The sequence below is a fragment of the Lobosporangium transversale genome, assembly GCF_002105155.1.
Source record: "Lobosporangium transversale strain NRRL 3116 chromosome Unknown BCR41scaffold_23, whole genome shotgun sequence".
Lineage (NCBI taxonomy): Eukaryota > Fungi > Mortierellomycota > Mortierellomycetes > Mortierellales > Mortierellaceae > Lobosporangium > Lobosporangium transversale.
Window position 1 is genome coordinate 406,305 of NW_019029001.1, and position 12,266 is coordinate 418,570.

Genomic DNA, 12,266 nt, shown 5'->3' on the forward strand with positions numbered 1-12,266 from the left:
TTTTGTAAACTAAGTCGCTGTAAAAATACCACAGTTGGATTCAGCATTGACATGTCCTTTTAACCTGAAAATATGGTGAAGTTTGAAGGTTTTATCATAGAGCTCTACTTTTTTTACTAATTTTAACGAAACATTTTTTTAGACAAGTGTCTACCAAGCTATACTTGGTTTCCAAAGTCAGTTTTTATGTCACTACGGATACTCAATTTCTTCAGAAACTTCAATTGCTACCCTAGATCGCTTTATATTAGTGTCTTTTGTCATTATCCAAAGTTTGGTTTGGATTGAGATTCATTTGAATGACTTTTACATATGAGAACTGGTTTTCCCATATGATTATGGACTTTGAGACAGGTTAGATTGAACTTCCATGTATATTTCGGCTCACATGACCCACATGGCCCACATGACTTGTATGGAAATAACTTTTATTTTTTATTTAAGGGCGTCTCATATTTGGCCAACTTGAGTATCTAAGGGGACTCCTATAAATGTATGTGTATGTATGTGCGCCAGTTAAAGTAATATAATGGGAGCTTGCTTCTATAGATCGTCTGCTAGTTGAGTCAACATGGAATCACGTTCGATCGTGAGCTCTTTCAGTCGTGAAACGCTTTCTTGAATTTTTAGTTGTGCAAGCATGTAATCCTATTCAAGTTTAAATAATAAAATAATTAGTCTTTTTTGAGCTGACCAAGCTGGTAATCATTAACGTCACGCTATATACAGTGGAATCTCGATAATTGTACACTTTTGTACAAATTTCAAATTTGATATATTTCTAGGCCATTGGTTGGCTAAGAGCCTTACTCTTTTAAAAAAAAGTATTCTAAAAAACCCACACTCAACTGGAGTAGAGGAATCAGCAGAGGATTTTTAGAATAGTTTTTCATGAATTGTGGGCTTCTTAGCCAATCAATAACCGAGAAATATAGCAAATTCGAAAATTGTACAAAAGTGTACAATTATCGAGATTCCACTGTATATTGGTATATTACCGGAGGGATGTCCTGATAAGCAGTTAGGGTTTTCCCCTGAACTTTTAGTTGCTGCTCTAATCCATGGATCATATTTTGTTGATTCTCCAACTGAGCTATTGTCAACCCTTGTGTCTCTACATCCACCAGACCATTCTCTCGCTGCGTATTCAATATCTGTTCCAATAATCGTATATTCTCATTGATTTGGATCCTACTCAGTTCAGTACTTCTTCTCCAGACCCTTTGCTCAATATCGCCCTTGGTTTCGCGCTGCTTTATAAGTCTCTGCTTCAACTTTAACAGTCGATCTAATCCCTGTTTGGCTTCTTGCTGATGTTCCTCAATCGTGTTCAACTGTAATTGGTTATTCTTTTGGACATGAAAGTACTTTAGTGCATCGAGATGAAGCTGGGAGAACCCCTGTTGAAAGCTTGGTAGAGTTGTGTCCGAGATTCCCAAAAGCATAGCAAGTTCTGAAAGCCGTGAGAGGGCTTGTTGAGAGGAAGTTGGCAAACGATCTTTGTCAAGATCAAAGATTTGAAGGTTTTCTTTCAGCCTGGTATCTTTTTTTAAGAGAAAAAGAAGAAGAAAAAATCAATATCCTGGAGATGAGTTTATTGACGAACTACTTTTTTTTTTTTTTTTTGCTTACCTTTAGCCCTGTATTGGTTGGAAAACTGAATAAGCTCTTTCAGAACCTGATTTATATATTCATCCTGGGCTTTATTAAGCTGTAAGAGCTGAAGTAATGCTTTCGCAGCCCCTTCCGTCCGCTCGAAAGGTGGGACTTTACCAGTACTGTACTTTGTCTTTAGCCATTCGTCAATCTATTCTATGAAGAATAAATTAGTCTTGCTCTCTCTCTCTCTTATTGAATAAACAAAAAACTAATTATCAAGTAAATAAGACTTTTACCTGAATCCATGCCGCACTATGAGGTTGAGATAGTGTAGGCAATAGTTTATTCTCTTTAACGAAATGAGATGAGGACAATGGAATTGATTTGTGCATTTCGAAATGGATGAATGCTTTTCTAATGTCGACTTGTGAAATCATATTAATGCACGTGCAGTGAGAGGGATCATGTGCACACCACATGGTCTCTCTAGTTTTTTTTAAGCTTGCTTCCAAAGAGTTCGATCTTGTCTCCCTGTTTGCTCCCCCATCCCTTTTTATTCCCTATTCCCTTTTCGCTCTTTCGCATCGTCATCCTTCTGTTTCCCCATTGACAGCCGCCGCTCGCCTTTGTGGTTGCGCATCCAGTTTCTTTCTTTTTTTTTTTTTTTTTTTTTTTTTAATAGTCTCCACTTGATCATTCACGAAAAAAAAAAAAAGAAAAAAAAAAATTAAACGCTGTTCTGCTGCTCTACTTCACTGAGTCGTGGTCTGTTTGGGTAAAAAACGGTCGACGCCATTCCTCTCTTTATCACCCTACTCTTCTCTTTTTTCCTTCCCCATAATCTATCCCAATATTATTATTTTTTTTTTATTTTATTGTTATTTGTTTTCTGTTTCCTCTGTCCTTTATTCTTCACTGTCTGAACGCCATGACGACTTGCGTAGCTGAATCAGCTTCTGTCGCAGTTCCAGTGCAGGAATTGTCAGATGAGGCTATCCGAGCTCTTCTGAGGTAATAAAATTTGTAATAGCATCAAGATTAACTTTAAAAAAGTTTAATGAAAACTGCTACTCTTTTCTTATTATCTACACTCAACTTACATGTTGTGGATGTCATGTTTATGTGTAATGCATGCGAAACAAAAACTACAACTGCAAACAGCAGGACACGCCGCCACAAGAGGAGCCGGCATGCAGGCAAGCAGTCTGGCACGTCCCCACTGCTCAGACAGGTGCTTCGTCGCTCACTCCTTGCGCATCTCAAGGCCTGATCAATATGTTTGCCTCTTGTCCTCCCCTACTTTATCTTCAATCTTTTAAAAAAGTAAAACAAAAAACAAAAAAAAAGGGATGTGAACCCACTCCTACCTACTTTAAAGCAATCCGTCCATGCACATAGCCCATTACGGTTGCATTATTTTTTATTTTTTTTTATTTTTTTTTCACCTGCGCGAGAAATTTATCTGGCTTGGACAGGCCAAGGATGTGTGCTGGCTTTGAAGAAAGAAAAAGACTAAAAAGAAAGACAGTTAAAGCGCAGTGACAGATTGGAATTCTCAAGTAAATAAATAAAATAAAGAAAAAAAAGATTATGTCAAAAAAGTACTCCAGTTACTTTGTCTTAATGTGTTTTCATGATGAGTTTTTTTTTTTTTTTTCTTTTTTTTTCTTTCTTTTTTTTTTGTTTTTGCAACAGGCGTTTGATAGAACATGGGCCTTATCTGAACACCTGAACATGTTGTTCATCAACTGTTCATCTATTTGTGTATAGAGATGTATCGCACAGGTGAATGTGTTCTCACTCCGTTCATGCCCCGTTACCATCCTCAAGGTGAGTTTGTGTGTGAAGTTTATTTTTAGGGGATAGGCGTGAAAGATTTTGAGGGCAAAAAATAAGACACCACACAAAGAAAAAAATTAAGAACCACCCTCAAAAAATTATTTTTGGCAGAGCTATTCTTGTATTGTTGTATTACACCACCAAGAAAAAGAAAAAGTCGTAAACGAAACAATCTCCTTTCTCCTTGTCCCAATACTTCCAATACTTCCAACACTTCCAATCTATTGCCCATCCCCTTTCTTTCCAACCTCGCCTTTTTGGCGTCCCTGTCATTTTTCTATTTTTTCTGTTGGATTTGCTTTTTTGTCTTTGCCTTCTTATCGCTTTGCTTTATTTTGATTCTCTTAATATCCTCTGACTATCACTATCGCTCATTTGATCTGAACAAAGTTCCTAGGATCCTCCCATCTACTACTTCATTACATCTTCCTTTTCATAAACATCCACATCCACATCCACATCCAACTCTTTTAATTCCACATTTATCCTTCTGCCATCATGATGGCGCAAGTATACTCCAACAATAATATTGCACTAGTTTTGCAACGTACAACTGTCTTTGCATTGCTGGCTCTACTGTGTCTGTCGAATGTCTTTGTGCAGGGACAAGGTACAAGCATTCTTCTTTTTTTTTTTTTTTTTTTTTCTTTTTTTTTTTTTCTTCCTTGTCACTCTCTTTTTCTCTCTTTATTTTTCAGTCGCATATTGTGTTATCCCGATGTTTCTTCTTATTTCATTTCATCCAAATCACACAAAAAAGGAGTTGATGCATAAAATCTTGACTGTTCCTGAAAGGTGAACACCGCTATCCTTCTTCTCTGGCTTACGATTTATATTTTACATGATATTTAGGTTCTTCCCCAGCACCTCCTTCCAACACTGCTACTGGTCCTGCCCCAACTGGAACAGGAGGTCCACCCGCTACAAATACCGCTACAGGAACTGCTTCAGGAGCACCTATTGGAACTGCAACAGGAACCGCAACAGGCCCTGCGCCATCTGCATTACCTTCCCGTACTCCTAGCGACCCAGTTTCCTCTCTCACCATGATACAACCAAAAGCCAACATGGCAAACCCGCCACTGTTCCCAATTGGTATAACTGACATCCAGTTTGCATGGGATTATGATAAATTTTTACTGCTGCCTCCAGCCAATCTGACACTTGAGGCTTTTACATCCGAGAATCCCACCAACATTGTCACCATCGGTGCAGCCATCCCAGGCAACCTCAAAAACTACACATGGACTGCAATCAACCAAAAGAACCTTACTAATCCGATTCGAACAGGAATGTACACTCTGCGGATATTCGATGGCGCTGTTGGCCGCAACGGAGTTCTGCCCCAAGGAGGCTACCTAAGCACATTTGCAGGTCTCCGATTTGGTCTCTACATCCCTTCTCCATACACTCCTGGTAGGGATATGAATCGTAAGTTACCTTTTTATTATTACTATTATTATCTCTATTTATTTTATACTTCATTTATTTTACTCTAGTTACCAGATAGCTTATTTAACGTGTATTTCTTCACCTGTCTTCATTTTTTCAGCACCCATCTGTGCCACATGTGAATTCTCCTCAGTCAAAAACGCCGCTGTTAAGACTGTTCTCCCAGCTTTACCATTGCTTTTGGCTGTAGCGCTCTCTACCATGATGGTTCTTGCGTAAAATAATGTAGTAAGCTGTTGGTATAAATATACATTTTAAAGACCATTATCATTCTACTCCCATCATATCCATATTCATATTCATATTCATATATACAAATAAAAACCATTCAGTAGTGTGCACAAGCCACTTACGCGTGATTAATGTGTGGAAGTGAGTTTTCTTTTTTTTTTTTTTTTTACTTGGATCAAATGTCCATTTAACGGTCTCTTTGATCGCAAGCCAACTCTGAGCAGGGACATTAACAGAGACAATTAGGAACCAACATATAAGGAAAAGGATCCCTTTCTCTTTGCATTCTCAGCATATTATCCAATTATACATATAAAAACTTCCTCCGCGTCACTACTTGTCATTTACACCACAGGGCACCGCTCACAATGTCCCGCTTTTTTCGTGCTGGAGAGAGCGACTCTGACGACACAGAGTCCGATTACTCTGATGAGCTGACCAACTCTGAATCTGAAGACCAGTCTGATTCAGACGCTTCTGAATCTGAATCCGACTCAGACGATCAGCAAGGCAAAAAAATTGGCCGTGGTCGTTTTTTTGAGGGATCTCTCTCGGACTCTGACAGTGAGGATGACACAGTTCGCGTAGTCCGTTCTGCAAAAGATAAGCGATTCGAGGAGATCGAACAAGCAGTGACTGCAATGAACAATGGCCAAAAGATCAACGACTGGGTCTCTGTTCAGACTGGTAAGGATTAAATGAGATATTAAAAGGATTGAGCCATTAGAAATGGTAAGGTTGATGTAAAAGCATAAGAATAGCTTGGACAGAAGACCAATGAAAAAAAAAAAAAAAAAAAAAAAAAAAAAAGACAATAGGCCTCGTATTTACAACTACCAAGACTGTAAACAATGAAGGGAGTGGATAAAATGCCATTAAGGATTATTATCAGGCAGTGTTGGGCATTAATTATCTTTAGTTGTAGTGATATTGATCTTTTTACGCCAGGAGAAGAAACCTTGAGGACACGCAGGCCCACTATATGAGAGGAAGGCTCGGACATCGATCCTATTGAATTAAGTAATTGTCAGCTAACTCAACTGTTGATCTAATTAATTTTACAACGATGCCTTGATAGAGTTCGATCGTGCCAATAAGGCTTTGCAAAAGGCTGTAGGCATTATTGCACAGACGGGTGTCCCTAAATTTTATATCAAGGCTGTGGCCGAATTGGAGAAGACGGTTCAGAGCACGTTGGATAAGGAAAAGTCGGCAGCCAAGAAGATGAATGCCTCCAATGCCAAAGCTCTCAACTCGATGAAACAAAAGATCAAGAAGAACAATCGCCTGTACGAGAAGGACATCCAGGAGTACGAAAAAGATCCAGAGAACTACGATGCTGAAGAGGAAGAGGCTATTGAGATTAAACCAAAGATCAAGAAACCAAAGAAAGTTGTTGACTCTGACTTGGAGGAGGAAGAGGGTGAGGAGGTCGACGATGGTTTTACCCCTGTGGGAGCAGGCGGAAAGACAGTCGAATTTAATCAGGAGAACTTGTTCAAGAAGTTGCGTGAAGTTGTAGATGCACGTGGAAAGAAGAACACAAACCGTGAAGAGCAAGTCCGAATCCTGGAGAGACTTCTTGTGGTTGCCAACACGCCTTACCAAAAGATTCGCGTCCTATTAAACCTGATTTCAACGCAGTTTGACTTTGCAGTTGGTCTTTCAGGATATATGAACATTTCTCTCTGGAAGAAGTAAGTCATAAAAAAAAAAAAAAAAAAAAAAAAGTCAGTCTTATCATTATCTATAGTTCCCAAACACAATATGATACTCAAACTCGTTTATTTTCCTGGACACATCTTACTATCGTCAACAGTGCTGAGAAATATCTGAATAATCTTTTGGCCATTCTGGAATCCAACAATGACTACATTGTCAAAGAAAATGTGCCAGAAGAGGATGATAACGACAAAGACCGCTTGCCTCAAAATGGTGAGGCTGTTTTCATTCAAGGCTCTATTGTTGCCTTTATTGACCGTCTGGATGAGGAGTTCACAAAGTCGCTCCAGAATATCGATCCTCACACAACTGACTATGTGGATCGTCTCAAAGACGAGGTCAGCCTCTATGCTGTCATTGTTCGGTCCCTCGCATACTTCAATCGTCTTGACGCTACGGATGCAATCTGTCGCACTACTATGAGACGTCTAGAACACGTGTACTTTAAGGTGAGCTTAACGAATCTCTCTCCCTTTCTCTCTCTCTTCTCTCTATCTCATATTTCCTTCCATGCAATTATTGCTTATCGAACTTGCTTTTCAATTGTAAAACTTAGCCCAACAATGTTGTTGTTGCTGTTGAGAACGCTATTGCTTCGCTTTTGCCTGCTGACATTGTCAAGCCTTCTGAAGACGCTACCAGCTTGGTTCATGATCTCTGTGTAGATCTTTACAAGAATGGCAGCTCACTACAAAGGACCCGCGCGATGCTTTGCCACATTTATCACCATGCACTTGAAAACCGCTTCTTCGTCGCTCGCGACATGTTCCTGATGTCACATCTGCAGGACACTATCCATCTGGCCGATATCATCACCCAGATCCTTCATAACCGCGCCATGGTTCAGTTGGGTATGTGTGCATTCCGTGCTGGCATGATCAAAGAGGCTCACAGTTGTCTGCAAGATATTTCTGGTACGGGCCGTGTCAAGGAGTTACTAGCCCAAGGTCTTTCCCTCCAACGTCATAGTACCGCTAGCCCGGATCAAGAGAAGATTGAGCGCCAACGCCAGTTCCCCTTCCACATGCATATTAACCTCGAACTCTTGGAATGTGTTTACCTGACATGCTCTATGCTCCTCGAAATCCCCAACATTGCTTCAACAGCGATCAACCCTGAGAACCGCAAGAAGATGATCTCGAAACCCTTCCGCCGCATGCTTGACTACAACTCTCGCCAAGTCTTTTCAGGTCCTCCAGAGAATACTCGTGATCACATCATGGCTGCCTCCAAAGCACTTGCCAATGCGGAATGGCAAAAGTCAGTCGAGTGGATTAGCGCCATCAAAATTTGGGACTTGATACCTGAGAGTAGAAAGATCAAGGAGATGCTCGGTCATAAAATTCAGGAGGAAGGCCTTCGTACGTATTTATTCAGTAACGCCAACTATTATTCATCCATCAGTCTCGAGTCTTTGGCCAAAATGTTTGACCTTTCATTGAGAACTACCACATCGATTGTCGCCAAGATGGTGTGGATTGAGGAACTCTCAGCGAGCATTGATCAAGTTACCAATATTGTGGTCTTGCATCACTTACAATTGACTCGATTGCAGACTTTGGCTCTTGCCTTTGCAGAGAAAGCTGCTGGATTCGTGGAGAGCAATGAGAAACTGTTGGAGACCAAGACACCTCAGCAAGGAGAACGCTCAAAGAAGGGTAAGCCAAGTCAGTTCATTGTCAATATCATTGCCATTGCCATTGCCATTGTCATTGTCATTATCATTGCCATTGCCATTGCCATTGTCATTGTCATTATCATTATCATTATCAATTTACGAGTAATAATAAAAATAACTATTGCTATTGCAAATAGGAACTAACGCAAGTAAGGAGCAAGGACCAGGAAAGCAGCAGCAACAGCGTACTATGGGCGCTCGTGGCAATACTCGCGGAGGACGTAATCAATTTAACAAAGGACTTGGAAACAGCGTGAGAGGAGGTCGCAAGTAGTTGCCTCGAGGATATTCATCTTTTTTTACTTTTATTTTTTCTTTTTACTATCAATCTCAGTATTAGCTTTCCTCTCATAACTCTTCTCGCTCTCAACACGCGTTTGCTTTCTTTTACACGCACACACGCACACGCATACACGCATACACGTATATACACATACTCACACCCATTGCTTTCTTTGAGCATTTTCAAAAGACATGCTCAATATGCTACGCCTGTCTTTTTATCATTTAGACTTTTATCAATTTTTATCTCTTTTTATTTATATTTATATATATTTGTTAATAGTGTATTTCCTCACTGGCAGAGATATGATGCATTATATAAAGAAGAAAAAAGGACGAAGGCGGAGGAAGCAGTTGTTGAATAAAGAATTTTTTTTCAAAGTGACGTTCTCGTGCAGTTGCAGTTGTGACGCTCATGTCTCATTCGCATGTCTACTTCCGCCCATGTATGACCTGTGCTCATCTTTTGTTTTTCATATTACATTTTAATCAAGTTTCCTCCATTTCAGTTACTACTGATTCATAACATTATAATAAAAAAGGAAACGATCAACAAAATACAAATCGAAATCAACATTAGAAATATATAATAGACAACCATGTCTGAGCGAGAGGCGCAAGAATTGGTTGCAAAGGCCGACAAGAAGGCCACATCTTCTTCATGGTTTTTCAGCTCAACATCAAAGTATGAAGAGGCAGCAGAGCTCTATACCAAAGCAGGCAATATCTACAAGATGGCCAAACGATGTAAGAAGCTCTCTCTCCTGCCACCAATGATCAGAATTCTTGAAGAGTTCACAAGCACACAAAACAGGACTTTTACTTACTCTCCAATTGTTCACCCAACAACAAAAAAAAAAAAAAAAAAAAAAAAAGGGGGATGAAATTGCAAGAAAGAAGGACCACAGCCTTTACATCACAAATCAAGAATGTTACTTACACTGGTGTTTTCTCTTTCTTTTTCTTTTTTTTTTTTTTTTTTTTTTTTTTCTTTGTTGTTATTGTTATATTGTAATTCTCGTTGAATACTGTCCGGAATTGCTTAACGATATATAGGGAAAGAATCTGGCGACACTTTTTGCAAGGCAGCCGAGATGCAACTCAAGATGGGTGAGAAGGATGAAGCCGCCAATACGTTTATCAATGCTTCCAAGTCATACAAGAAGTCGAGTCCACAAGGTAAAAAAAAAAAAAAAAAAAAAAAAAAAAAAAAAGCAAACTTGCACATGAATGCAAGGTTATGTGCATGCCAAAGACACATACCGATCGGAAAGAAAAGATTAAAAAATATATTTTTTTATTCAAAAGTGCAAGTGCAAGATGTTTAAATTAGAAATTATATATATGTGTGTGTTAATATTTTAGATGCCATCATGTCTTTGGAACAGGCTATTCTAATCTTGACAGAAAGAGGCCGTTTCCAATCAGCGGCCAAGCATCAGGAAGATATTGGCAGCATTTATGAGTCTGAGCTCATTGACCTTGAACAGGCCATGCGTGCATATGAGACTGCAGCAGACTGGTATGCAGGAGAATCATCGACAGCGTAAGTTCAACTAAACTTCTTCTGCAATCAAACTGCTATTCTTCTTCTTAAAAGGGAATATATTACTCAACTCTCTATTTTCTTTGATTTATTTAGTTTGTCACACAAGTGCATGCTCAAGGTGGCTACATTTGCTGCTCAATTAGGACAATACGAGAAGGCAATTGAGAAGTTTGAGGGAGTTGCTAGTGCAAGCCTGGATAACCAACTCATGAAGTGGTCTTTGAAGGAATACTTTCTTAAGGCAGGACTCTGTCATATTGCTACTGGCGTGAGTTTTATTTAATTTATTTAATTTTATTTTATTCTATTTTATTTTTACATTTATTTTAATTTTATTTTTACTTTTATTTCAATTTTATTTTTACTTTTATTTTAATTTTATTTTATTTTTATTTTTACTTTTATTTTTATTATACTTTTTTAACATTTCTACTTCACTTCCTCATTTCCTATTAGGACTCTGTATCCGCACATAATGCGGTTGAGCGCTACTGCGACATGGATGTCACCTTCTCATCAACTAGAGAATGTCAATTCTTACAGGTGCGAAAGAAATTTGATACGACGTTAAATTTGAGATTAATGCCTCGCTTTTTTTTTTTTTTTTATTTTTTATCTTTTGTTTTCGTTTTCAACGATTTGGATGACACCAATATTCAACGCATCCTAACTATAAACCTTTGGATATGGTCCTGTTAGAGTATTCTGACAGCTGTGGATAATAGTGATGTCAATCAATTTACAGCAAGTGTTGTGGAGTTTGATCAGTTGACAAAGCTAGACAATTGGAAGACCAAAATCTTGCTTGAGATCAAAAATGGCATAGGAAAGGAGTCGAGCTTGATTTAAAGTAATAGAAATAAGACAAGAATAGGGAAAAAAAAAAAAAAAAAAAAAAAAAAAAAAAGACAAGGGTATTATGGGTCAGGGATGGATTGGTAACAAATAAACAGATGGGAAATTAGTATAATTAATAAAAATTAATACATTTCATTTATATATTTTCTATCCTTGCTCTACCAAACGATTGCTCAATTGAAGGCACGGCCTCTGAAGATTTGGTACTTTTTCGAAAAATGCCTTGTGTAGTCGTCATTTCTTGAAACAATAGCGGAGGGTGACAAACCGTTCTAGGACTATAGCCAGCATGTCTCTTGCGCTTGAGTTATACCTGCACGGATCCTCGGCTTCTACTGTAGCGTCTCAACTACGTGGGATGACAGAGTCGCAGATGTTTTCACGTGTTGTTGCAGCATTCTCTTATAAAAATCATTGCTCGAAAGCTAAATTGCTACTACTGATGCTGTAGCAGCAACAAGGGCTTCTTTTTGGTTGAATCTCTTTTGGTGGCGCTGTAGTGCTTATGTGGCGTCGGTTGATACGATGTCGTGCCGGGAATGAAGTTGGTTTGGAGAAAGAGGTACTAGTGGAACTCACATTGAAGACGAACATCATAAAGGGGAGAACGCCGGAAGAAGTCTACATGGACTCTGAACCTTGGACTGTCTGAGGACATTGATGCTTGGCATTGTTCTTGCTGAGGTCGGCTCCCTTATTATGCTGAGAGTAATGATAGTGCCCACAATCTATTCATATAAGGAACGAAATGTAGGCGCGTCCTAATGGTGTTGTTGAGAGCGTGGGAAAAAGGTATGATTTTCAGGAGCGCGCCTTTAATGGCCTTGTGACGAATGCTGTGAAATTTCTTTGAGCAAATAGAACTCTTGCTGTAATACTTCTACTAAGGATGTTCATATTTCGGTATAATCCCTACTGATGGCTTGGGGTCTTTGGCACTAAAGTTACATTTTTAAATAGACCCGGGGCCGGGGCCCGGTGGACCATGCATCAAGGTAGATATAGATTTGACGGGCATTTATGCCCGTGTGATTGCTTAAGGCATAAAAAATGGTT

The 12,266-nt window shown here is 39.1% G+C and overlaps 5 protein-coding genes across 5 annotated transcripts; 4 read left to right on the top strand and 1 right to left on the bottom strand.

Moving 5' to 3' along the window:
- Nucleotides 1–417: 417 nt before the first annotated feature.
- Nucleotides 418–1,991, bottom strand: BCR41DRAFT_387218 (hypothetical protein; the record flags this gene model as incomplete). Its single annotated transcript, XM_022027872.1, has 4 exons — nt 418–648; nt 999–1,543; nt 1,633–1,807; nt 1,896–1,991. 4 exons carry the CDS (start codon nt 1,989–1,991, stop codon nt 544–546), a joined length of 921 nt encoding a protein of 306 aa, XP_021880480.1. The 3' UTR covers nt 418–543.
- A 342-nt stretch (nt 1,992–2,333) lies between these two features.
- On the top strand, nt 2,334–2,898 carry BCR41DRAFT_355657 (hypothetical protein). Its single transcript, XM_022024512.1, has one exon. It carries the CDS (start codon nt 2,657–2,659, stop codon nt 2,867–2,869), a length of 213 nt encoding a protein of 70 aa, XP_021880481.1. The 5' UTR covers nt 2,334–2,656; the 3' UTR covers nt 2,870–2,898.
- Nucleotides 2,899–3,807: 909 nt separating this feature from the next.
- Nucleotides 3,808–5,005, top strand: BCR41DRAFT_355659 (hypothetical protein). The gene is made up of 2 exons (XM_022024513.1): nt 3,808–4,048; nt 4,291–5,005. The coding sequence occupies exons 1-2, from the start codon at nt 3,937–3,939 to the stop codon at nt 4,935–4,937; spliced, it is 759 nt and encodes a 252-aa protein (XP_021880482.1). The 5' UTR covers nt 3,808–3,936; the 3' UTR covers nt 4,938–5,005.
- Nucleotides 5,006–5,307: 302 nt separating this feature from the next.
- BCR41DRAFT_355660 (eukaryotic translation initiation factor 3 subunit 8) lies at nt 5,308–9,170 on the top strand. The gene is made up of 5 exons (XM_022024514.1): nt 5,308–5,808; nt 6,200–6,818; nt 6,941–7,292; nt 7,400–8,501; nt 8,659–9,170. Exons 1-5 carry the CDS (start codon nt 5,490–5,492, stop codon nt 8,793–8,795), a joined length of 2,529 nt encoding a protein of 842 aa, XP_021880483.1. The 5' UTR covers nt 5,308–5,489; the 3' UTR covers nt 8,796–9,170.
- Nucleotides 9,171–9,246: 76 nt separating this feature from the next.
- Nucleotides 9,247–11,230, top strand: BCR41DRAFT_355662 (soluble NSF attachment protein). Its single transcript, XM_022024515.1, has 6 exons — nt 9,247–9,550; nt 9,860–9,982; nt 10,169–10,349; nt 10,446–10,620; nt 10,809–10,895; nt 11,052–11,230. Exons 1-6 carry the CDS (start codon nt 9,403–9,405, stop codon nt 11,199–11,201), a joined length of 864 nt encoding a protein of 287 aa, XP_021880484.1. The 5' UTR covers nt 9,247–9,402; the 3' UTR covers nt 11,202–11,230.
- The last annotated feature ends 1,036 nt before the right edge of the window (nt 11,231–12,266 follow it).

Coding starts and splice junctions, on each gene's coding strand:
- BCR41DRAFT_355657 (XM_022024512.1), top strand. CDS start 2,657: ATGAAAACTGCTACTCTTTTCTTATTATCTACACTCAACTTACATGTT.
- BCR41DRAFT_355659 (XM_022024513.1), top strand. CDS start 3,937: ATGATGGCGCAAGTATACTCCAACAATAATATTGCACTAGTTTTGCAA. Junction 4,049..4,290: donor TGTCTTTGTGCAGGGACAAG/GTACAAGCATTC, acceptor CATGATATTTAG/GTTCTTCCCCAGCACCTCCT.
- BCR41DRAFT_355660 (XM_022024514.1), top strand. CDS start 5,490: ATGTCCCGCTTTTTTCGTGCTGGAGAGAGCGACTCTGACGACACAGAG. Junction 5,809..6,199: donor CTGGGTCTCTGTTCAGACTG/GTAAGGATTAAA, acceptor ATGCCTTGATAG/AGTTCGATCGTGCCAATAAG. Junction 6,819..6,940: donor AACATTTCTCTCTGGAAGAA/GTAAGTCATAAA, acceptor TATCGTCAACAG/TGCTGAGAAATATCTGAATA.
- BCR41DRAFT_355662 (XM_022024515.1), top strand. CDS start 9,403: ATGTCTGAGCGAGAGGCGCAAGAATTGGTTGCAAAGGCCGACAAGAAG. Junction 9,551..9,859: donor CTACAAGATGGCCAAACGAT/GTAAGAAGCTCT, acceptor AACGATATATAG/GGAAAGAATCTGGCGACACT. Junction 10,350..10,445: donor GCAGGAGAATCATCGACAGC/GTAAGTTCAACT, acceptor TGATTTATTTAG/TTTGTCACACAAGTGCATGC.